Source organism: Prionailurus viverrinus, chromosome C2, assembly GCF_022837055.1.
Source record: "Prionailurus viverrinus isolate Anna chromosome C2, UM_Priviv_1.0, whole genome shotgun sequence".
NCBI classification, from domain to species: Eukaryota; Metazoa; Chordata; class Mammalia; order Carnivora; family Felidae; genus Prionailurus; species Prionailurus viverrinus.
This window is the reverse complement of record NC_062569.1, coordinates 37,278,272-37,304,139: the sequence shown is the minus strand read 5'-3', so window position 1 is coordinate 37,304,139 and position 25,868 is coordinate 37,278,272. Positions and strand designations below refer to the sequence as shown.

The following is a 25,868-nucleotide window of genomic DNA, read 5'->3' as shown; positions in this document are numbered from 1 at the left end:
CTTAGTAAACATAACTACATATAAAACAAATAAATACATTAAATATTGGCATTATAAGAAAAAAACAGTAGCAGTATGGAAAATTCACAAAAGAAATGTAAATGGATAATAAAAACATAAACATGTATTCAACTGGACCAGTAATCAAAATGAAAATTTATTTTATTTTATTTTAAATTTTTTTTTACATTTATTTATTTTTGAGAGACAGAGAGAGACAGCATGAGCAGGGGAGGGGCCCAGAGAGGAAGAGACACAGAATCAGAAGCAGGCTCCAGGCTCTGAGCTGTTAGCACAGAGCCTGGTGCGGGGCTCGAACCCACGAACTGTGAGATCATGACCTGAGCCAAAGTCTGACGCTTTAACCAACTGAGCTACCCAGGCGCCCCAAAATGCAAATTTAAATAACAAAAGCCAATGTTTGCCAGTCAGTTCAGCAAAGATTTTGCTGTTTTGTTGTTGTTAATACCCACCTTGGGGTAGTAGAGGATGGTCTAGGGACTCAGAGTGATACAACCTCTCTGGAGGATAATTTGCTCAGTGCCTATCAAAAATCTTCAAAATAGGCAAAGTCTGGCTCAGATTTTCTCTTCTGTGGATTTATCCTGATTAAAGAAGATCTGTGGGAAGATTTTGGCAAAGAATATTTACCACAGCATTGTTGATAAGAATGAAAAATTGGAAGCAGTTAGATAATTAATTGAGCATGTGACACTGTTGTATGATGGTATTCTATAGATGTTACAAACTAAATAATTTATTATATTAAAAAAATTAAACCAGCATGGATATAGCATGATCACTCCCCCTGCTTTTTTTAGAAAAAGAAAAATATGTAGCATAGGAAAAGACTTGATATATGTATGTAAAACATTAATTATAATTATTTCTGGGTGTTTTAATTACGTATTTTCTGTTTTTCTGTAATGTGCATGTCCAAATTTTGAACATCATGTAAAAAGTTATTTCAAAAAAAATCTTTTTTCCTCTGTCGAATTAACAAAAGTTTCTTTAAAATTTTGACCTTGTTGGCAAAAGTGTGGGAAATTGGTATCTTCATATCTTATCCACTTCTTTTTTTTTTTTATGTTTATTTATTTTTGAGAGAGAGACAGAGCACAAACGGGAGGGGCAGAGAGAGAGAGAGAGGGAGACACAGAATCCAAAGCAGGCTCCAGGCTCTAAGCTGTGAGCTCAGAGCCCGACATGGGACTTGAAGTCACGAACTGCAATATCATGACCTGAGCCAAAATTGGATGTTTAACTGACTGAGCCAGCCAGGCACCTCTTCTTATCCACTTCTTAGTCTACTTGTATTTATTCTCATCTTCTTATCTATTTCTTATTCTTCATATCTACTTCTGTTAGGAGTGTCAGTCAGTATAAGTCCTCCGAGAAGCAAATTGGTAATACACATCAAACTCCTGAAAACAGTTGATATGCTTTCACCTAGTAAAAACCCTTCTGGGAGTTTGTCATTAGAAAAAAATTAAAGATTTGAGGGGCACCTGGGTGACTCAGCCAGTTGAACGTCTGACTCTTAATCTCGGCTCAGGTTGTGATCTCACGGTCATGGGATCGAGCCCCATGTCAAGCTCCATGCTGGGTGTGGAGTCTGCTGAAGATTCTCTCCCTCTATTCTTCTGCCTCTCTCCTTTGCTCACACACACAGTCTCTCTGTCTCTCTCTCTCAAATAAAAATAAAATAATACAAAAAAATAAAATAAAAAATAAGAGATTTGAGTGTAGAAGTGTTTACTACATAATTATGTATAATGGCAAAATATAGAGACTGTGTAAATATCCACTTATAGGGAAATAAAATATGACACATCTGCACAGTGGAATATTGTACATTCATGATGTGTTTAGAGAATATTTGTTGAGGTCTGATAATCCTTGTGTTCCTTTTTAGACTTCTCAGAATGGCATCCATAATCCTGATTCATTCCCCATGTTCTTTGCTGTAGCCTCAGACAAGAAAATAAGAAATAGTTTCCTTCTACTATTTTGTGCAAAAGATAAAAATTAGTCAGTTACTTTTCTCCTAGAGGCAATCCCTCATGTGAATTTTATTTGGCTTCCTCAGTTTATTTGCTTTACTTTTAAGATTATAGGTGTTATGTGAGCCTTTTCACGGTTCTTTGCTGCCTGAAATGCTCCTCTCCCTGCTTTTACCATGTTGACACCTCCTCGTCCTCCAGGTTGCAGCTTAAATATCACCTTCTTCAGAGAGACCTTCCTAGAACACTTTGTCTAAAGAACACACGTGGAATATCACTTCCCAGCTCTCTGATACCACTAGTTTCTTTCCTAGTAATGGATGTAGTTGGCATTTTTATATTTGCTTGCTTGTGTATAGTGTTTCCTCCATTAAACTGTAACTTCCTGAGGCTAAGGATTATATTTTTTCCTTCTCCAGTGTATTTTTAGATCCCCTGCTTAAGGCTGGCGTAACAGTTAGTGAACAGTTAGTAAATATGCATAGATTGAATGAACTGACTTAATTTTACATCTCATCAAGAATTTATCACGTAATTTGGGGCACCTGGGTGGCTCAGTTCATTCAGAGTCTAACTCTTAATTTAGGCTCAGGTCATGATCATGTTTGAACCCCGCATCAGCCTCTGCACTGACAGCGTAGAGCCTGCTTAGGATTCCCTCTCTCCCTCTCCCTCTCTCTCTTTCTCTCTCTGTCTCTCTCTCTCTCTCTCTCTCTCTCTCTCTCTCTCTCTGTCTCTCTCTGCCCCTCCCCAGCTCACTCTCTCTCTTTCTCTCTCAAAATAAATAAACTAAAAAAAAAAAAAACCCAGAATCGTCATGTAATTAATGTAGATTGTACCAAAATTATTTTTATAACACATTGATCTTAGCGGTCCTGGTCTTGATATTTTAATGTATTTAATGTTGAATATAGAGGTAGGAGGTTGGGTTAGACTCAAGAAGTAAAAGAAGCTCTTATAATAGAGGTGGAACTACTAATGGATGCAGAGGAGTGGGTGGACTGAAGAAGTAAAGCAGAGGAGAAAAGACATTTTCACAAGACTGTTGTATGTGTTTTTTAAAAAGTAGACTTTCTTTTATCAGCAAAGTTTTAGGTTCATAGTAAAATTAAGGGGAAGGTGCAGATTTCCCATATGCCCTCTGCTCCTGTTCCTACATTTTTTTTTTAATTTTTAAAACATATTTATTTTGAGAGTGTGTGTGCACAAGTGGGGGGGGCAGAGAGAGAGAGGGAGAGAGAGAATCCCAAGCAGCCTCCGTGCTGACAGCGTGGAGCCAGAGCCCAACACAGAGCTCAGTCTCACAAACTGTGAAATCATGACCTAAGCCAAAATCAAGAGTCAGTCACTTGACCAACTGAGCCACCCAGCGCCCCTTGTTTTTTTTTTTTAATGTTTTTATTAGAGTAAAATAGACATAATATAAAACTTATCCTGTTAGCCATTTTTAAAGATTCCATTCAGTGGTACCGATGCATTCATAGTGTTGTGCCACCATCATACCATCCATCTCCATAATTTTTCATCTTGCAAAACTGAACTCTTTACCCATGAAATAGTAACTCTCCATTCTCCCCTCCCTAAGCCCCTGACAGCCACAATTCTGCTTTATGTCTCTATGATTTTGACAACTCTAAGTAGTCATGTAAGTAGAATCCTACAATATGTCTCTATGTGACATAGTGTACTGTCCTTAAGGTTCATCTGTGTTGTAGCATGTCTCAGAATTTTCTTCCTTTTTTTTTTTAATGTTTATTTAATTTTGGGACACAGAGCACAAGTGGGGAGGGGCAGAGAGAGAGGGGGTCAGAGAATCCCAAAGTGGGCTCCATGCTGATAGCAGAGAGCCCAATGGGCTCGAACTCACGAAGTGCAAGATCATGACCTGAGCTGAAGTAGGATACTTAACAGACTGAGCCACCCAGGCACCCCGAATTTTCTTCCTTTTTAAGGCTGAGTAGTATTCTATTGTATGTATTTACTACATTATGCTTATCATTCGTGCATCAGTGGACACATGGGGTTCTTCTGTGTTTTAGCCATTATGAATAATGCTGCTAAGAACATGGAAGTACAAATGTCTCTATTAGGCCCTGCTTTCAATTCTTTTGACTATATACCTGGAGGTGGAGTTGACCCAGTGGAATCATATGGTAATCCTGTTTTTAATTTCTTGAGGTGTCAACATTCTGATTTCCATAGTAGCTGTACATTTTACATTGCATCAACAGTGCTCAAAGAATCCAATTTCCACACATCCTCATCAACACTTATTTTCTGTTGTTTTGATAGTAGCCATCCTAATGCTTATGAGGTGATACCTCATTATAATTTTAATTTGCATTTCCCTAGAGATTAGAGATATTGAAATCTTTTCATGTGTATATTGGCTATTTGTATATTTTCTTTGGAAAAATGGTTAAGTCCTTTGCCCATTTTTGAATCAGGTTGTTTGGTTTTTTGTTGTGGTTAAGTTTTAGGTAGAAGATAAGGTTTGATACCTTCTAAGATAGAAGATAATGGGCCAAATCAAGGAAAATTTAGATTACTGTTTTAAGTAGTTTGCTGTTATTGTCTAGACCAGAGATGTTTAATAGAACTTTCCATGATGATGGAAATGTTCTGTATCTGCAAGCCGTTAGCCACATGTGGCTGTTGAGGACCCAACATGTGTATAGTGCAACTGACAAATTGAGTTTTGCATTTTATTTAACTTTAATCAATTTAAATTTAAATAGCCACATGTGGCTTAAGGCTACCACTATTTTTGATAGAGTAATCCAGAGGTCATCAGTTGTATTTCTTATTTCTTTCATTTTTAAACCAGGAAAATGATGTGTGGTTTAGGAAAAACACTGGAAACAATGTGGGCATTTGAATGGTGAGGAAGAGACAAGAATAGAAAATCACTTTCTATTTTGGATGAATATGCCTTTAATGAGAATGGGGGACATAGGAGGATGAGCTGATTTGGGAAGGTAGACATGGCGTTCACTACTGCAGAAATTGACTTGAGAGTGTGGGACATAGAGACAGAGATGTCCAGTAGGCAGTTATAAATAAGAGTTTAGAGTAGAGCAGAATAGGAAAGCCTAGAGGTAGAAGTATAAATTTTCATTGTCATCTACAGAGTGGTGATAAAGCCAGAGAAATAGCTAATACCCTTTAAAGAGGGAATGCAAATCTTAAAGAAACAAGCATCAAGAATAGGTCCTTGAAAAACATCTATATTTAAAAGGTGGGAAGAGGAAGAGGACCAAGTGAAGGTGAAGTTACTTTACCACAAGGTGTTTTTAAGCAACTATCACTTATCCCTGCAAGAGGTAGCAGGAACCCTTTGCATTAGATGTAGTTCTCATCAGGAAGATTAGACATTTTATTTCAAAAGGTGATTGAGTATAAGAAATTAGCATAGGTGATTTCCATTCCCTCACAGTATGGATCTGATAGGTAGTTATTTTAGCAAGAATAGGCAAATAAAAACTATTATTGTGCTATCATAGTATCATTTCTGCTTATAGAATCAGAAAGGGATCTATAAAATGTGGTTGATATTTCATCAAGTTACCAATAAGCATAGCAAACTCTAGTCTGAATAAATTAGCTTATAAACCTGAGGGAAGGAATCCCTAGCCCCATTTGGTGTTTTCTAGATATTTAGTAGTTATAAATAATACAATGCTTAAGTGGATTTTCTAAGTAAGATTAAGGAGAAATTGTTTGAGACGACCCACACAAGATGCATTTTCTTATGCTGGTAGGAAGACTCCTAATTCCCCCCCAGTGTGTGATACAGTCATAAGGGAACACAGAAGCTACTAATTGTGCTGCCTGCCTAAAGGCTTGGGAGTAGATCAAAGGGCAGTGAAAGTGAAGTTCCGGGGACTGGATAAAGAAAGGGCACTGGCAATGAAGGCAAATAGGGAGCAGAAACATGGAGGAATAGGAATAGGCTTAAGGTCACATCTATGGAGTAGATATGAGGGTTCTAGGGAGCAGATCAGTTTGTTGCCTAGCTCAGTGCCTGATATATAAGTACTTAATAAGTACTTCTTGAAGGAAAGAATGAATGATGGTTAGGGAAAAGAAAACTCGCTTCTGCAGGAGCCATTCCTGACGAAATCCTGCTGTGGCTCCACCTTATCTCACCCATGACTTGACTTCAGTCATTGCATGTCTTCCTGACCTTGGGGTGCTGTTAGATTTATTGTTAGAACACATGCTAAGTATGTGAATATTCCAGGTAGTTTATATTTGAACTTTAAATCATCGTCCATCTCTAGAGGTGGAACAGAGGGAGGGAGGAATACTCTGTTTGGAAGTATGATGAGCGTATCTGAGTGCTGAGAAGTTTAATTTCCTTTTGTTTTAAGACTCTACCAGAATAGGTGTGACGGTATATAGCCCTTGAATATCCTGGCCTTGAGTGACATGTGCAAGACTTCTGGCTGATTTGACAGGGTAGAGGTGTACACTTATTTTCTGTGTCTCACTGGTTTACAGTAAGACAATCAAGAATGATGAGAAGGAGAGTTTAAAGTTATTTCCACACACACAAAACTGATGGGATGCTATGTAATTTCCAAGATTCTTTTTTTATTCAGACTGCTCTAAAATCTGGTAATCCACAAAAAGTTACTGTATAGAATTTTTTGAATGATTCTTTTACTCAAATACAGTGACCTCACATTTGATAGCAAAAACAGGTTTTATTTTATTATTATTTTTATTTATTTATTTTTTAAACTTTTTGTTTGAGAGAGAGACAGAGTGCGAGTCGGGGAGAGGCAGAGAGAGAGAGGGAGACACAGAATCTGAAGCAGGGTCCCGGCACTGAGCTATCAGCTCAGAGCCTGACGCTGGGCTCCAACCCACGAACCACGAGATCATGACCTGAGCCGAAGTCTGACGCTTAGCCAACTGAGCCACCCAGGTGCCCTGCAAAAACAGATTTTAGACTCTGAAAAGGTACAGGGCCATATAGGTTGTGTTTTCAGTTTTAAGCTATTATGTAATTGCAACCCAAGTTAATTAATACCCTCGTGCATGTAAGTGTAAATAATACATGGTGCATAGTCTGCAGAGATGGACTAAGGAAAAGCTCTTTTTGATCTATTTAATTTACTATATATCTGTTTGAAGGTCTAATAGGCACTGTTTTAGACACTAAGGATGTAACACTGAAGAAAGCACAGAATCCTTGCCCTTCCTGAAGCTGTTGTCAAGACATACTTTCAGAGGGGACTATTTCAGATTAGATGGGAACTAATCAAAGAAGCAGAGAGCTATCTTAGTCTATCTAGGAGAGTTGTACATTCAGGGAACTGAAATATAAACTAATAAGCTCACTGAAGATAAGGATTTTTGTTTGGCTTTTGTCTGTTGTGTTTACTGCTATATCCTCAGAGCCCCAAGTAGTGCTTGGCTCATAATAGGCATTAAGTAAATGTATGTCATTGTTCAAAGTGTTTATTGATTTCAATTTGTATAATCATACACATGTACTTTAGTAAATGATTTTTACATCTAGCTAACTGAAAATTTTATCTCAGTTACTTTATTTCTATGTTTGTTACCTACTTTTAGTTTCCCCTTGTGCCCACATGTCAGGATGCAGAAAAAGCTTATTAATATTAATAGTCATACGGTGATCTTATATTGCAAAGGGTAGATTTAGAAAGGAACTTCAGAGGTCATCTTTTGTTTAGCTTCCTGCCTAGGAAAAACCGAGTAAGATGATTAGGTATATATTTTTAATTAATCATTTTTAAAACTTTTTTGTTTTAAAAAACATAATTGGGTTCTCTTGAGAAAATGGACAAAGGTACTTAACCCTAGATACAAAGATACTAACCTGAAAAATTTGGAACTTCTAACTGTGTGGGAAAGTGAAAAAAAATGGAGCACAACTAAGCTGCTCTTTGTTGATATCAGAAATGGGCCTGTCATTCATTTTGGCATTGAAACATAGCCTCCTATCTCAGGGGGCAGGACCAGGACTTTTTTTTTTTTTTTTTCCCCTCCCAGAGGAGCTAGACAGTTATTACAGGTTGAAAAGCCCCAGCCAGTTTTTCAAGAGTCTCTCCTCCCCAGCCCCCTCACCACCCCCCCGCCCCCCCCCCCCCCCCCCCCCCATACTTATGGTGGTTTTGCTCTGCTTTCAAGATGCATTAAGGTCTCCTGCTTTGTGACTGCTTTGGAGCCAGCAAATACCCTGACATGCACAGTTCGAATTATGCAGATTTCGTGAGTAAGTTTAATCTTATTTTTTAGCTAAAGTTTAAATGATATTTTAAAGTATGTTAGCTTGAAGTTAGCCATTTTATCGTTTTACCACTTTTATTTTAGGCATATTTTTAAAACAACCTTTAATTAATGAGAAAGTAAGATTCTGCACATAAAAAAGCCCCTTTGTGTCTTTAGACTTACACTTCCAGTTTCTTTTGAATGATCTTTGTTGCATTAGACAGTTCTCATATGTCTTTTGAAAGCCAGTTACCTAAACGGTTTTCTTGAGCATCTTTTTAGTTTTATTGAGTATTTTAAATTGAGCTTTTCTGCGCTCGATTGCTTATGTCTGACACAGTCTCAAGTTTCCACTGAATGGTAACAAAGACTGTAGAGTGTTGTTGGTACTGCAGTGAGAGGCATGCTTCTTTAGACCAGGTAAGAGAGATCATTTTGTTTCTTAGTGCTGGGTGAGTTTTTACCGCGTTTATTTTATATTCTTCCAACAGCAACAATATTAAGTTGATAAACAGCCAGGAGCACGCTGAATTCAAGACGTCCTTGCTTGTTGCAGACAGGAAAACTACAGGGTATGGGGGTTGGGTTGGGTGGGGGGGGAGGGGTAGATTAAGCTTAGTTTATCACTCAGTTACTTATATAAATCAATTAAAATGTGAAAATAATTTTGGAGCTCACTTTTCCTCGTTCAAGAACTAAGAAAGCATTTGAGGAATTGAATAATTCTGAAGGTACTTTATAGTTATTACTTGTGACTGCAATTCAAATGATAGTTTTTACTTTCATTTCTTTCCAGTAGTTAATAACATAAGCTTTGACCTTAACTCTACATTTTTTTATTTATGAAAACTTTCACATTGTCAACAGCAAAATATGCTTCCTCGGGATCTTTGAAATAAACCTGACACTTAAAAAAAAATATTTCAGCTTTTATAGCTGTTTCATTCCTTTCTTTCCTAGTACTTTTTTCTTAAAAGTATTTGTGCTTTGAAAATGTCAGCTGTATTCTAATGAAGCTCAGGCATTGTTTGCTCATAAAGGGGCCGGTGCATTCCACTGCTTTATGGTTTATTATGAGGCACAGTGTGAGAGTGTGGGTGGCACCATTTGGTGTCTGCCTCTTGGGGTAGTGACTGCCATTATGTTAGCGTTAGATTGGCAAAGAAAATATAGCATGCAAGATCCCATATGAAGAAAATCTTAACCCTAAACAATACTGAGTGAGCCCGGAATGTGTGACAACTTGATTGAGTTGATCACTTCAAGTATCCTCTCGAAAGTCTGCGTTTCAGTTACAATTAATATTCTACCAGTCACATCCCTTATTTTTTTATGTATATAACATACTCATTCTTTGAATTTTAATAAGGAAGTGAATGTTTCTGGATAAATGATGACATTTTAAGTAGATACAGTAAAATTTTAAATAATACATTTACTTAAAAAAGAGTTTTAAGGAACTTAGTGTGGGTGGGAAGGGGGAGTGGAAGAGGAGGTCAGGCAGAGAGCCTTTCTTTCAGTTAGGAAAGCCCTTATGAAGAAAAAAGCAACAGATGTTTCTTCTGTTACAATTGAGGTTGTTTTATTCAAAATTCACAGTAGCTGGAATGGGGAGGGGAGATCATAAATCTGACTTAATCAGGGGATAAATAGAACTTAGTCATTTAAAATTTATTCTTTTATACTTAGAATTTGAGAATCAGTAGAGTAACATTCTGAGTAGCATACCTTTTGGAGAGGCTTTTTTTAATCTTAAAAAATTAATGTGTAATTAATGGAAATGTGAGAAAGTTAACTTTAGTGCACTTAAGTTATGGAAAAAATTCATCATTAAATGCTAAAGAATATTTGGAAAAAACTTAGTATTATAAAATATATAAGGAATACTTAGGTTGCAAAAGTTTGTAATTGCACAATAGGTACTGAGGCTCAAGATGAAATTTCATTATGAAACATTATTTACATACAGTGAGAGAGACTTTTATCTTCAGTAAGAAGCATGAGACTTACTCCAAAAAAGATCTTTGAATAAGAAATGCGGGAGAAACATTTTAAGTTTAATTAAAAATAGCCTCTAAAAAGAAAGATAGTAAGCTTAGATTGGTTGCTAATGGACAGAGAAGAATGTTTATTTGCTTAAAAAAAAAAAGCAGCAAAGGAAGAGCTTGGAAGCAATATGCATGTAATGAAAGCAGTCAAAATAAAAAAAAAAGTTTTTGAATTTGTGGAATTCATAATGAGTAAAAACCTTTCCATTTGCAAGTAACAAAGAGAAGTTCCGTGCTATTGTGTAGTGTGCATTTATACACATTACAACTTGATTCATTTCTTAAAGTTAGCTCTTGAAAAACCAGGCCTGAGCACCAGATCTTTCACAAATTAGGCACTTGGTAAAACTTTGCCATGCCCTACACTGTAAAATTACAGTGTAAGAATAGATAATAGCCAAAAAATTCTGTGAACCACAGTTCAGAGTTTGTGTAAGGAGCAAATATTGAGTGGTTTTCTGAATGTTTAATTGGTATAAAGAGAAGACAGGAAAAGATATCAACATTCAAGGAGATTATTAAAAATTTCCCTTGCTCTTAGCTGGGATCTGTTGGTGTCCCTGAAGGTTTTCTTTGTTTCAAATGATGACAGAATGTAGAGATTTTGAAGCTTTTCGCATCATTGTTTTAATTAAGATTATAATTATATCAATTCTCAAATTGATCTTCATATATTTTGCTTTTGTAAGGAATAGCAGTAGGTAGCAGTTGAGGGGTGTTTTTCCTCTAGGATAAGTAAAATAATTTACGGAGTTTAAAATGGATTTACAAACTATACAGGTATGACTAAAGTAAGAACTTTTACAATTGTGACCAAAGTAATAGGTAAGTTTGATGAAATAGCCCTAAAAAAATATTGACGGCCCCACATGTGATACAGTTATCAAAATTTGTAGATTGTAGTTATCAAAAATGTGCATCACTTGTGCTTATAAGTGTAGGCATGGCAGTAGATTACTTAGCAGCATTAGCAACAACACAAATCTCTGAGACTGTTAACCCTTCAAATTAAGAGCAATACACTGAAAGCAGACTTCTAGAGTGAGTTATCTGTGGTTCTTGCCTTGTATATTTGAACTCTTCAGGACAAACCTGAGGTCTGGGGGATTCTGAGCCTTACCTATTGCATTGTTTTCCAAGTTGGAATACCCAGAGAGTGACTGGTGTAGACATTCTTTCTGCCTTACATATATGTGTGCAATTAGAAACAACAGCAACCTGGAAATCTCCTTTTTTTCTGAAGTGGAGGTCAGAGGGAAGATTTGCCTGATCCCTGCATTTTTTGAAAAGGAAAATCTTTTACATCGTTGTTTAGGAGCAGATAAAATAGTATGAATATTGTGCTTCAAGTATATTATGAGTTAACTCTTGTGGATGAATCCAGGAACCTATCCTGTAATGGTAGCATTACTTCTTTCTACCAAGTTTCAAGCAAGTAGTTTGCAAATAAACTTTTGGATCTTGACTCTGAAGCTAAAGACCATCAGTAGGGGCCTTTGTTTTGGACATTTTGCTCACTTATGGTGCAAAGTTTGTCACTCTTTTGGCAGTTTGTCTGGCAGAAAAATGAAGAGACTGCTAACCGAGCACTTACTGTGTGTCAAGTAGACCCAGGGAACCTATTTATAAAAATTTGCAAAATCTTTTTTTTTTAATGTTTTAATGAATAAGATTTTGATTAAACGATTATTGTTGATATTGATGTCTGACTTTAAGATGTTTTTGCTCTTCAAAATATGATTTAGATGTAGCTTTGATAATAGCTCTCAAATGGAACGTATCGGTAAAGTAATATTGATCATTGCAATTTTGAGTATTGTATTATGGAATACATTGATGCCCTTTTTAATTTGCTAGGGAACAGAACTGCTTTGAAAAACTCTAATTCATGGGTGGTCTTTGATCTTTTTGAGTTTAGGTGTCCTAAAGTTTTAAATTTAAGAATGCAACTTTTAAGTTGTAGGTCCATCTGTAGTCATTGCCATCTTTTATAAAATTAGGATAATATCTCTCTTGACTGTGAATTTTAAATGATTTCATTTGTTAACATGGTGTGGGGCAGGTTACCATCTTAAAGGGGTTGTGAGCTTCTTCATGAGGATGATTAAGGGTGCTTGTATATTCTGATCCTTGTAAATTCTGATCCTTGTGGTTGCACACAGCTGCCTTGATCTACTCTAGCCATTCAGTGGCTGTTGGTGTAAGATAAAATGTGCTCTCTTCCTCTCACTCTTTTACTAGGCATGCACGCAGTGCCCGTGTGCCATCTGGTGGGTGTATTGGCTGTGGTGATGGTGCTGGAAGTAGTGGTTAAATGTATGCTAAACATTGAAAAGTTGTACCATTTAAGAAGGAGACACTAAAGAAAGGGTCACTCACCTTTCTTTTTTGTAAAGTTTAAACAGAGATAAGTGTAATAGAGAGTCTATTTATACTCTATTACTTCCTTAATTCGAACAAAGAGAAAAAGGAACCTTGAAGCAGTCTTTCCCATATTTGTTAGAAATATGCATTCCCACCCAGTTTCTGATTCTTTAGATGTTGAGTGGAGCCCAGGAATGTGCATTTTGAATAAAAAGCACACTAGCCCCCTCCACCCCCTTTGCATCTTATGACCAGGCACATTTGGGAAGAATTGCTATGAAAGATTGGAAGAGCCAGGCTGTCTGAGGCCATATGGTAAACTTATTCAAGTATTAATCAGAAGATATATTGTCCAAAAAATGGAAATTCTAATTAAGCATGTAAAAAGAAATGAGAAAATTAAGACTTAAAGGTTTCCTTTACTGAGCAAGATCATAGAAAAAGGACAAAATGACATGTTTTGTTTTTTTTTTTATTTTTTTTTTCAACGTTTATTTATTTTTGGGACAGAGAGACACAGAGCATGAACGGGGGAGGAGCAGAGAGAGAGGGAGACACAGAATCGGAAACAGGCTCCAGGCTCTGAGCCATCAGCCCAGAGCCTGACACGGGGCTCGAACTCATGGACTGCGAGATCGTGACCTGGCTGAAGTCGGACGCTTAACCGACTGCGCCACCCAGGCGCCCCCAAAATGACATGTTTTAACTAAAGATAAAGAAGCCAGTGAAAAAGCAATAGGATCAAACCTATAGATGAGACCAATATTTTCAAATAGACATTTAAAAAATATTGAAAAGGGATCACCTGGGTGGCTCAGTCAGTTAAGTGTCCAACTCTTGATTTTGGCTCAGGTCATGATCTCATGGTTCATGAGTACAAGCTCCGCGTTAGGCTCTACTAACTGTGGAGCCTGCTTGGGATCCTGTCTCTCTGCCTCTCCCTCCGCATAAGTAAATAAACTTAAAATATATACATTTTAAGGAAAGGAAAAGAAAAAATATATATTTTAAGGAAATATATATTTAAGGAAAAGAAAGGAAAATATGTATATTTTAGGAAAGGAAAAGGTCCTACAAAGAAAACCTAGTGAGAATGGATTAAATGAGTTCAAAGATGTTTTAGGTTTGAGGAACTAAATGAAAACAACTATAATATTCCAGATATCAGAGCTTGAATTAAGTTCATTCAAGAAATGAAGAGGCATTGTTTAAATACTGGCATATGGGAAGGTGAAGGAAGAAATTCTTTTCTCCTTTGAAAGTGAAGAATCCAGGGCATTTATGGTTTTAGATACCAGAGAAACAGCAAATCATTTTCAAAGGTGTCCTCCATGTAAAAATGCTTATCAAAGCCAAGAGAACAGATTTGATCCTTTAGGCAAAGTATGTAGGAAAGACTGACAGAAAGATTTATTGACCCATTTAGGAGCATGCCCTTAGGGCCAAGAGCCTGTTTCTTGTTAGGGCCATTTCAAGGGTTCTTTCTTTGGATCCAGGAAAGATTTTGGTTAGATGGTCCATTTGGGGGAATCCTACAAGTTCTGTGTTCTAACAGCTGCAAAAACAGTGAGGCTTTTCTTCCCTGCCTATGATCTGTAGGAATGTGCATTTCAGATCTTCTGTCCTTATCTCTGCACTATAGAATGCTTGAATTCCATTTTAGAACCAAGTACAGAGGGGGAGATTCTAGAGGTCACTTTAACTATTAAACTTTGGAGATACTAGAAAATTTATCTTCTGTTTCTCATACCTCCCATTTGCAGCAATGTTGTGGTTATGGTTATGTAGATATGCTCTATTTTACTTATCTTACAATTTTGGTGTTTCCAGTTGGATATGCTGTCTTTTGAAATAACTATGAGTTATTAATGTGTTTTATTTATGAAGATAGAGTGTGGAACTATTGAGCCTGAGTTACTTGTCAAATAAAAGTGATAGATATCCTCCAAGCCATCCGTATTGTTTCTCTCTAGTCCACTCTTCAGTGATGTATATGGCTTTCTAGATGGCTGGCTGAAATTAAAGCCACAGTCTTAAGGTGTGGAATCTTTTCTGCTTGCAAAATGAATTGGCCTATTCTAGAATCAACCTGTGACTTGACCTCATTAGTACTGTATTTGAAACCAATTGATAGTTCTTTATAACACTTATTAACAAATAGCTAAAAGGTTAGTGCAGGAAAGAAAGAAATGCTTGACACTTTCCATTTCTGACTCTGCTTACTCTCTGGTGGAAATGTTAATCACGAATGAAATAAAAGCATGTGATACTGTCACATAAATAGGCAGATCTGTGGAGCAGAATAGAAAGTTAATAAATTGACCCAAATGAGTAAACAATCAAAGTAATGTTTCATATCAGCATAAGGGAGGGAAAGTAGATTATTAAAAGTAACCATTTGCGGGGGAGGAGTGGATCTTTTACTTCTCACATTGAATAAATTCCAGATGAGGCAAGGATGTAAAATTTTAAATGAAGGCATTAAAGTATAAGAAAACGTGGGGTGTGTTTAATACAATCTTAATGATAGCTAATTTCAAAGAACAGCATAGCCAACTGGAAATACCAAGCCTGTAAGATATGTAGAATGTAGTATGTCTGTGTATAATGTGCACCTCCAAGGAGGAGAATAAAGATAAATAAACTTTGCTATGACCTTCATTATTATATTTAAACATACTTACAGGCCTTTTTATGTATGACACAAAAGTCACAAAAGGAAAGAATTACTATAAAATTGACCACCTTCTTTAAAAATGTGCTTAGAAAATCATATATAAAAGCAAAAGGCAAATGTCAAATTGGGAAAAATATTTGTATCAGATATAACAAAGTATACTTTTTTTTTAAATATTTAAAGAGGGTCTGCCGCTAAAAAAGAAATCACCAACAGCCAATAGAAAGATGGAAATCTTCAGGAAGGAAAATTTAGATGACTTAAAACATGTCAGCCTTACTCATAATAATAAATTAAAATCAAAATGAGAGGCTGTTTTCAATTTAAAAGTTGACAAAGTTTAACACACTGAGATGGTAAGGATATGTGGAAATGAACATTTTTATATATTTCTGTATGGAGGGTGAATTGCTGCAGTCATACATCCAGTGTGTGTAAAGACACATATAGTCATTGCATTATTATTTGCAGTAATAAGAGATTTTGTTAATGTTTGTAATACTAAAATATTTTCCATTACTAAGGGATTGATCAATAAACTTCTAGAACCATAAAAAGTAATACTGTGTAGCTAGCAAAGTAAATATTGAGGCAAAAGTATATATATGGGTTTGGAGAGACATCTAAGATACAGTTATTAAGTGGGGAAGAAAGCACATGCAAACTGATATATGGGAACAACTATATGGGAAGGAAAAAAGAATGTTGTGTATATATGTTTGTATATGCTTAGAATCCTTCTGGAAGGTTATATACAACTTGGCACCAGTAGCTATCACTGGGAAAGGGAATGGTTAGGTGGTGGTTGGGGATGGGACGAGACTTACGCGTCTCCTGAATCTGTATCATATGCTTCCATCCAAACATTCATGTATTCATTCATTCATGTAGCAATATCTGTTGAACTCTACTATGTTGTCAGGCACCATGTGCTAGGTGCTGGAGATAGAGCAGTGGATGAGATAATGAAGCCCCTGTCCTTATGGAACTTAAATTCTGGGAGTGGGCAGGCAGATAATAACCACCATAGCAAGTAAATACTAATAAGCAATATATCGTATAGAGATAAGTACTCCAGTGAAAAACCATAGTAAATTAGGAAGTACTTGTATACAGTGGTCAGGCATCTCTGAAATGATGACCAACCAGAGACTAGAATAAAGCTAGGGAATAAGGCAAGTAACTATCTGAGGGAAGAAAGCAAAAGGATTGCATAATCTATAATTAGCCTCTTACTAATGAGTATGAAATTGCCTAAGTCACTTTTTTCCCATCATTTTTATTAGTAAGGTATAATTTGCATGGAACAAATCCTAGTCCTTTTAGCCTGGAGTTGTACAACTTGGATGAACACCTACACCACCACAAGCTAGGTCATTTTCTAACTATTTAGAGCTGAAGTTGGACCCTGTGTATGTGTGTGGGATATACCACTACTTCTGATTTGAGGTATTTATAAACCCATAAAATAGCCATATTTTTTCTTATGGTAACTTACTAATTTGGTTCTTCTAGAAAGGATGTGATATAGGCTTAGGTGATGGTTTTTCCAAAAATCAATTCAAGCCAAAAAAATTTTTTTCCCCAGAGAGTCAGTACTGTGAAAAAATAACTTATACTGGCATCATGTAGACAAACCACAGTTATTTCACTGAATTTTTCATTCTAATTGAATATTGAAGGTGACTAACTGTAACTGGAACCCTGTAAAGAATTACGAGTGAAAGAAATCTTTGGTGTCTAGACAATTCTAATGGAAAACAGAAAGACTGTAATTACTTAGAAAATTGAAATAAAATTTTGAGCCAAAATTGTGTGCCTGTGCCAAGATTTGGCATAAGTTTTCAGCTGTTTTTCCAAGCCACTTCCCTAGGTGATTGATCTTATTTAGTTAATTCAGGGAATTGCCAGAACCAAAATCCAGGAAGGCCTTTAAATTTTTGTTTTTAATAAATACACCAACTGCCAGAAATTGGCTTCTGGACAGTGTCAGGCCCCTGTTGCCAAGGAGCTGTGAATTAAGGCCAGGTACTTAGGAAAAATTCTTTAGACTTGCTTTGGTTTACTTCTCTTGACCTGACTGAAATTTGGGGATATTGGATGTTTATAACCTATTTAAATACATCCTTTTGAGTCACACAATTTTTTAATCTTCAAGAAAAATTTGTTTAATGTTTATTTATTTTTGGAGAGAGAGAGACAGAGACAAAGTGTGAGTGGGGGAGGGGCAGAGAGAGACAGAGACAGAATCTGAAGGAGGCTGCAGCCTCTGAGCTGTCAGCACAGAGCCCGATGCGGGGCTCGAACTCACGGACTGTGAGATCATGACCTGAACCGAAGTCGGACACTTAACCGACTCAGCCACTCAGGCACCCCTTGAGTCAGAATTTTAAACATTTTCTTTCTGCTGCTGAACCTAATTGATTTGATGAAAGTGAACAACGTCTAAATACATGGCTTTTATTTCTGAATATTACAATTACTGAAATCTCAGTGGGGCGCCTTTAACTACTTCCAAAGCAGATTTCATTTTAACTAATTATAAAACACAGATACCTCATTTCTAGATCTTTATGTTGTTTCAACATCTATGACTGATTCTCACGTGCTTTCCCTTCCTCCCTCCCCTCTATTTTTTCCCTCCAGAATGGCAGTGGCTTTTTAAATTATAAAACAAGTACATGCATGTTCATAAAATGTTTTTTCAAGTAATAAAAAAGTGTAAACCAAGTAAAACCTTTCTCCTCACCATAACCTCTCTTACATTTGTTGTTTACCTTGCCATACCTTATATGCTTATATAAATTTATGTGTATATGTAGGTAGGTAAATGGAATCCTGCTAATCATAATCTCTTATAATGAGAACGTTTTCCATGGCAAACATATACTTGTAATTTTGTTTTAGGGACTGTATAATATTCCATCATAGACATGTACCAAAAGATGTTTATACATTTAAATTGTTTTTAGGTTTTTGCCTGTATCTATAATGCTGCAATCCTAGGACATGTATAATTGTTTTTATCGGCTTAGTTTATTAGGATATATACCCAGCAGAGGAATTGCTGGTCACAGGATGTTCCCATTATTAATTGTGATGTGGATGAAGAGGCCAAGGGTCAGCTTGCCACTTAGGCAATGGAGGGCAGTTGAAAGGACATTTGTTGAAGTGGAAAGAAGCTTTAAAATGTATATAATTGTTTTTAAAGGGCTTATTTAAAATTTTGTACTCTAATTCACAGACCCATTATTCCTCTCTAATTACTGTCCTCCAGAAAGACTCTTTAATACCCCCTCCACCACTAGGGTATTAGCCCCTTGAGCACGGGGGATGGTGTCATTTGCACTGAATATCCATAATGCTTGGCATAAGTACTTAACATATAGTAGGTGCCAAGTAAATATTTTTTAAATGTACCCATTTTGCCACATTTTTACCAACTCAGGGCATTATCAAACTTACTCATCTTTATCAACCTGGTAGGTGAAAGGTTTATTTTTTTTTTAATTTTTTTTTTTAATGTTTATTTATTTGTGAGAGAGAGACAGAGTGTGAGTCAGGGAGGAGCAGAGAGAGGGAGACACAGAATCCGAAGCAGGCTCCAGGCTCTGAGCTGTCAGCACAGAACCTGACGTGGGGCTCGAACTCAAACCACAAGATCATGACCTGAGCCAAAGTTGGACGCTTACCGACTGAGCCACCCAGGCGCCCTGAAAAGGTTTCTTTTTTAAAAAGTGTTAAATTTTTCATTAAAATCAAGAATCTTTTCATATCCTAGATAATTTGGGTTTCTTCATGTACTCAAGCTTATTTTTGTATTGAGGTACTGTTTTATTGTTGTTGACATATAAGTGGGAAGTTAAATAAATAAAAGTTTTTAAGGATGACCTATGTGTTGCAAATTTGTTTACCAAGTCTGAGACTTGTCTTTTAAGTATATTAGGTCTTTTGCTATTTAGAAAAATATTTATTTTTAGGTAGTCACGTCTGTCAGTCTGTTTTCAGTTAAGATTTCTACATTCTGGAGCGCCTAAGTGGCTCAGTCACTTAAGTGTCTTGATTTCAGCTTAGGTCATGATCTCACAGTTTGTGAGTTTGAGCCCCGCTTTGGGCTCTGTGCTGACAGCTCAGAGCCTGGAGCCGGCTTCGGATTCTGTGTGTGTCCGTCTCTATCTGCCCCTCCCCTGCTCATGCTCTGTCTCTCTCTCTCTCTCTCTCTCTCTCGAAAGTAAATAAACTTAAAGATTTCTAAATTCTGTAACATGATCAGAAGGACCTTCTTCATTCCCAAATTATAAAAAACTATTATTATATTTCTTTAAATAACTTTTGTGGCTTTAATTTTTATGTTTAAGTATTTGATCTTTCTGGAATTGATTTTTGTACAAGATAAGAAATTGAAATCTAAGGTTTCTTTTATCCAGGTGGACACTTCTTGTCTCAGAAACATTTCTTTCAGGTGTGTGTCTTTATTTTGTTTTAAATTGAAGTATAGTTGGCATACGATGTTATATTAGTTTTCGGATGTGCAAGCAAAAACATTTTTTAAGTAATCCACCCTTTCCCCACTGATTTGAAAATGCTACCTTTGCCATATATAAAATTTTCATATATACATGCAATAATTTCTGGACTTTAATTTCTGTTTTGTCAAGGTTTTTCTATCTGCTTCTTAGCAATAGCACATTTCAATCACTTCAACTGTGTAATAATTTTGAAATCTGGTAGGCTAAAGTTCCCCTCTTCCCTGTTATTCCTTTTTTTAATTTTCTTGGCTGTTCTCTTTGTCTTTATTCTTCCAGATGCACTTTAGAATCAATTTGTCAAATTTATGAAGTTCCCTCTAAATTCTTTTGGTATTAACTGACATAACAGATTTGGCTTTAGTGATGTTTTTCATTTTGTTTTGACCAAAGTTTTATACTCTTAATTCTTCTTTACTGTTAGGTTTAAAATTGGAGTCAATTTGTTCCCTAACCTTAATTGTCTTTTTGTGTTTCTTGTTCCACTGTTTTTTGCAAGTTTTTGACTTTTGTTTCTACCAGTATGTCAGTGATGATCTCATTTTAAACATTCAACAGCACTGAGGTCAATTTTTAAAATCATCTGAGAAGACAAATACCACATGATTTAACTTACATGTGGAATCTAAAAAATAAATGAACAAATAAAAGCAGAAACAGACTCATAAATACAGAGAACAAAACTGATAGTTGCCAGAGGGGAACAGGGTGGGGGATAGATAAAGCAGGTCAAAAGGATTAAGAGGTGCAAACTTCCAGGGACACCTGGGTGGCTCAGTCAGTGAAGCATCCAACTTTGGCTCAGGTCATGATCTCGCACTTTGTGGGTTCGGGCCCTGAGTCAGGCTCTGTTATGACAGCTCAGAGTCTGGAGCCTGCTTCGGATTCTGTGTCTCCCTCTTTCTCTGCCCCACCCCTGCTCACACTTTTTCTGTCTTTCAAAAATGAATAAACATTAAAAAAACAAAAGAAGTACAAACTTCCAGTTATAAAATAAGTAAGTCCACAGGGTTGTAAAGGGAATGTAGTCAATAGTATTGTAGTAATGTTGTATGGTGACAGATGGTAACTGCACCCATCATGGTAAGCATTTTGTAATATATGTAATTGTCAAATCATTATGTTGTACACCTAAAACTATGTAATATTGCGTGTCAGCCATACTTTAATTAAAAAAAAAATGTGAGGGACACCTGGGTGGCTTAGTTGGTTAAGCGTCTGACATGGGTTCAGTTCATCATCTCAGTTTGTGAGTTTGAGCCTCACGTCAGGCTCTCTGCTGACAGCTCAGAGCCTGGAGCCTGCTTCAAATTCTGAATTCTGTTGTTTGCCTCTCTCTCTGCCCCCCCCCCTCCCTCACTCTTTCTCTCTCTCTCAAAAATAAGTAAACATTAAAAAATAATAATAATAAATAAATCTGAGAATCAGACTTTTCAGTGTTGTGCTCTTCCTCATATGCCTGTCCTACCTGGGACTGAGTTTATGGCACTGGTCTATCAATTCCATAGCTGTTCCTCCCTGTAGAATCATAGGTTATTACTATCCAGTTAGGGTGAATTCTAAAGTGGTGAACAACTATATTTAGGATGTTTGATATAACCTTAATCTTTAGCAATTGGTAAGATATGCATCTTATATAAAAAACAAAAATCAGTTTCATGGTTACAGAGCAAGGAAACTTTATTTGATATACCAGTTCAAAATAATAAACAAAGGACCTAGCATTTTAACTTATTTCAAACCCAGTATAAGTAATGGCACCTATTAAAAAGTCACAAAAAAAAAAAAAAATGAAGCTTAGGCTATATTACAGGAAATATGGTATCCAGATTAGAAAAGGTGATAGATAGCTCCAGTCTATGCTAATCAAATGGTTATATAGCTTTGTGCATCTGTTTTGTGCCAGGGACTAAACCAGATGCTAGGATTACAAAGCTTAGAGACATAGCCCACTTAGAACTATGTAAATGGTAGCTAGAACAAGCAACTATCATAGGTTTTGTGAAAAGTCAGAAGGGCATCCAGGAACTAGACCACAGAGGCTGGGGACAGCTTTTAAGGAGGAGGTGACACACAGAGCAGAGGCTTGGGAGGTGGAGCTATAGCCACCTTGTAGAAATTATTTATCCTCACTCTGTCTCCATTACTTCATGTGTAAAACGGAGTCTCTAATAATACATTTTACACTGTTGTCCTAAGTGTATAATGATATATATATATGTACATATAATATATATGTACATATATATGTTATATATGTATATAACATATAATGATATACACACACACACACATATGTATAGGAAGCCTCTGGAGCAGACTCTGACACACAATAATGACTTAGGAAATAGTTTGGCATGCCATTTTGAAGTGCTGGGAGGTAGAAGTTGTCCCAGCAGAGAGAGACTTCAAGCAGAAGGAAAGGAGTGTGCCAAAGCTGGAATGGTTGAGCTGGAGCCTTTCTGGAACTGCAAAATATTTAACCTGATTAGAGTGGAGGAAGTAGCCGAAGATGAAGCTGCGAAGGGAGGCAGGGGTGAGATCTCCAGATAAGAGCTGTTGTGCCATGTTGAAGAGTCTGAGAGGCATTGGACATGTTTGGAATCTTTAAAGGCCTAAAGTAGGGGAGTGTCCAGAGCAGTTTCCCCAGTTGAAAGACGGGTTTGTTACAGATGTGTGGAGGGGCTAGGAAAGCTGTTTGAAGTAGCATTTCCAGGTGGAATGGTAGTGCTCAGCCCTGGCTGCAATGCTGAAGCCATCTAGAGAACTTTCAACAGTCTGATGCCCAGGTTCACTCCCAGTCAGTTTTATCAGCAGCTCTGGGGGTGGGACTGAGGCCTTGGTATTTTTTATTGAGTCCCAGATAATTCCATTACACAGGCACCATGGTGAATCACTGAGTTAGAGGGTATATGTAATTCGAATCAGATTTAATAAAGTTGCAAATTAAACAAGTGCTAGCAGCATAAAGGAACCAGAGTAAGAAGATAACAAGTAGGATACAGTGGTCAGTTGAATGAGGTGGGGTTGATTATTTCTGGATTGGGTCACTGGGATGATTTTGATCATATTACCAAGACTCAGTCATATACCAAGACTGAGGACATGAAGGCGAAGCAGGTTTGTGTATTAGACCTTGCTGAGTGGGCATGAAAAAGATAAGGAATTTTATTTTATTTATTTTTTTTATTTTTTTATTTTTTAAAATTTTTTACCGTTTATTTATTTATTTATTTTTTTTTTTAATTTTTTTTTTCAACGTTTATTTATTTTGGGACAGAGAGAGACAGAGCATGAACGGGGGAGGGGCAGAGAGAGAGGGAGACACAGAATCGGAAACAGGCTCCAGGCTCTGAGCCATCAGCCCAGAGCCCGACGCGGGGCTCGAACTCCTGGACCGTGAGATCGTGACCTGGCTGAAGTCAGACGCTTAACCGACTGCGCCACCCAGGCGCCCCAACGTTTATTTATTTTTGAGAGAGAGACAGAGCATGAACAAGGGAGGGGCAGAGAGAGAGGGAGACACAGAATCTGAAACAGGTTCCAGGCTCTGAGCTGTCAGCACAGAGCCCGACGCAGGGCTCAAACTCACGGATAGTGAGATCATGACCTGAGCCGAAGTCGGACGCCTAACCGACCAAGCCACCCAGGCGCCCCAAGGAATTTTATTTTTAAATGTGGGTATTGAGGGAAAATGATAGAGGATCAGAGAAAGAAACTGAAAGGGAGAAGCCAATGCTGCAGTCGAAAACTCAGGAGACAGAGTAAATAATTGATGAGTGAGACCCCTGAGAAGACAGGACATGCAGAGACATTAAAGTAATTTGAGAATTTCTACTCAGAAAGAAGTAAAAATATGTGAGGGTGCAGATAGGTTCACAGGTCCAGGAAGAGAAGCTATAATATAGCCTGATGGCCTGGTTTCCTTAATTGTCATTTTTTTCCCCCAGAGTTTCAATATTGAACCTTTTTCAGATACTTTCTTGGGTGATCTCTTTTGTTATATTAGGTTACTAAGAAAAACATTGATAAACTGAAGTTTGTCCAGAGGAGTTAATAATTGATACAGTTCAGAAAATTATAGGTTAGTTTTTCATCTCAGGAGTAGCACTTGGCTGCCTTAATTTGAAATTCAAAGAGGGGCGCCTGGGTGGCTCAGTCTGTTAAGCATCTGACTTCAGCTCCGATCATGATCTCTCCATCTGTGAGTTTGAGTCCCACTTTGGGCTCTGTGCTGATAGCTCAGAGCCTGGAGCCTGCTTTGGATTCTGTGTCTCCTTCTGTCTCTGGCCCAACCCTGCTCATGCTCCGTCTCTCTTTCTCAAAAATAAACATACATTAAAAAATTTTTTTTTGATTTAAAGTGTTGAAATCACTTGAAAACACTGTACACATCCCATAGTTTCCGATATCACTAACTAGGTAGCATCATATTTTTTTTTTCTCTAGTATAAAACCTCAAAAAACTATGGTCTCATTTTGAAAACATGTTAATTTTTAGTATAACTATTTTCTATTTTACTATAAATATAAATAAATTCTAATGGATATTTTACTTCATATTCTACTTCATACTTCTTTTTATTCTATGATACCTAATAAAGACCTAACTGGATTTCTCAACTGTGATATAAACTGTGATTTGCATTATGTATTGCATTATGTTTTTTCCTCAAAAAGCCCACTAAAAGTCTAACTGTCAGGCAGACTGAACTATTTATTTTATAGTTTTCCTATTCAGCAGAAGTAATCATATTCACTACAAGAAAGCAATCATTAGTATGGCTTTTCAGTAAAGCTTCTTATATATAACTTAAATTATTAAGATAATTATAATTACTAAAGCAAAACTGGGGTTAGGAGCATGAATGTATAGATAGAAGGTGGCCTTGATATTGCAGACATTAACCTCATATTTGGTATCATTTCAGGTAACATTTCATTTGTTGCGTTTCCAGTTTCCAGCACCAACTCACCAACAAAGATTTTACCAAAAACCTTAGGACCAATAAATGTGAATGTTGGACCCCAAATGGTAAGAAAATCATCAAATCTTAGAATTGGAAATTTTGCGTGGGCAAGACTAATTTAAAATTAAAGTTTAAAATTTAAAGCTGTAGGTAAAAAATTCCCGTTCATTTCTTAACTCAGTCACTTTTTGAAAAAATTTTGTTTTCATCTGAATATAACTGGTTAAATCTTGAGAAAAAGAAAGCCACTGTGCTCTTCAGTGTTTAATTTTCATGTATTTGAATATGTGATTTCTGGATGTGTAATATCAAGGTTTTTTTGCTCCCTGTGTGAGGATTCTCTTGTTTTTAAATTGTTTGATTACATTGGTTCAAATCTGGTAAGTTTTATGTTCTCTTTTTTCTTATAAAATAACTTTTATTGCCCTAAACTGCGTACTGTCCTATGAATTGAATATGACCCAGTAGTTCATCTATATTGAGAGCTATTAATCTTTGGCAGTAGAAATAATGAATGAAAAATGAAAAATATTTAACTGTTTCTCTGAAGGTATTCCATTAATTATTTAATTATGCTAGAGCTTGAACTATACAGCACTTTTAGAAAGCTTTATTTATAAACAAAGTTGCATGCAATTTCTCTAAAAACTACTTACTGTAATGGTCTCACCCACCTTTAGCAAAAGTATGTAAACACTTGAATAGTAAACCTTCATTGTCAGCTCTTGCGTATGTTCTCATCTATAGAGCAATAAGGATACATTTTGCCCATAATACTCACTATTGTGGACTCTGTTGAGTGCAACATTATTCAGGCAAAAATATATTTTAACATACTTAGTGACTTCAGCAAATCTTTGAGATTTTAAGACATTCTAGAAATGACATTTTTCTTGATCACTTGAGGACTGTTAATTATCTAAAAAATTCAAGCCAAAGATCTTACACAATTTACTCTAAGTATGTGAAGAATGTAATCTAGCTCCAAACCACGTGGAGACTTAAGCTCAGGTAAGTGTCCCCATTTGAAGGTA

General features: G+C 36.6%; 1 protein-coding gene across 9 annotated transcripts in view; it reads left to right on the top strand.

Annotated features, from left to right (window-relative positions):
• The window catches only part of TFDP2 (transcription factor Dp-2), a 174,862-nt gene that overhangs the window by 93,180 nt on the left and 55,814 nt on the right, over positions 1-25,868 (top strand). For 4 of the 9 annotated variants that reach the window (XM_047874566.1, XM_047874567.1, XM_047874565.1 and 1 more), the window contains one exon: positions 24,796-24,899. In XM_047874566.1, coding sequence (XP_047730522.1) covers positions 24,796-24,899 — 104 coding nt within the window. Of the gene's footprint in view, positions 1-8,065; positions 8,254-8,630; positions 8,670-8,740; positions 8,822-24,795; positions 24,900-25,868 lie in introns of those variants that run through there. The other 5 variants (XM_047874570.1, XM_047874568.1, XM_047874572.1 and 2 more) reach the window with 5 other exon arrangements.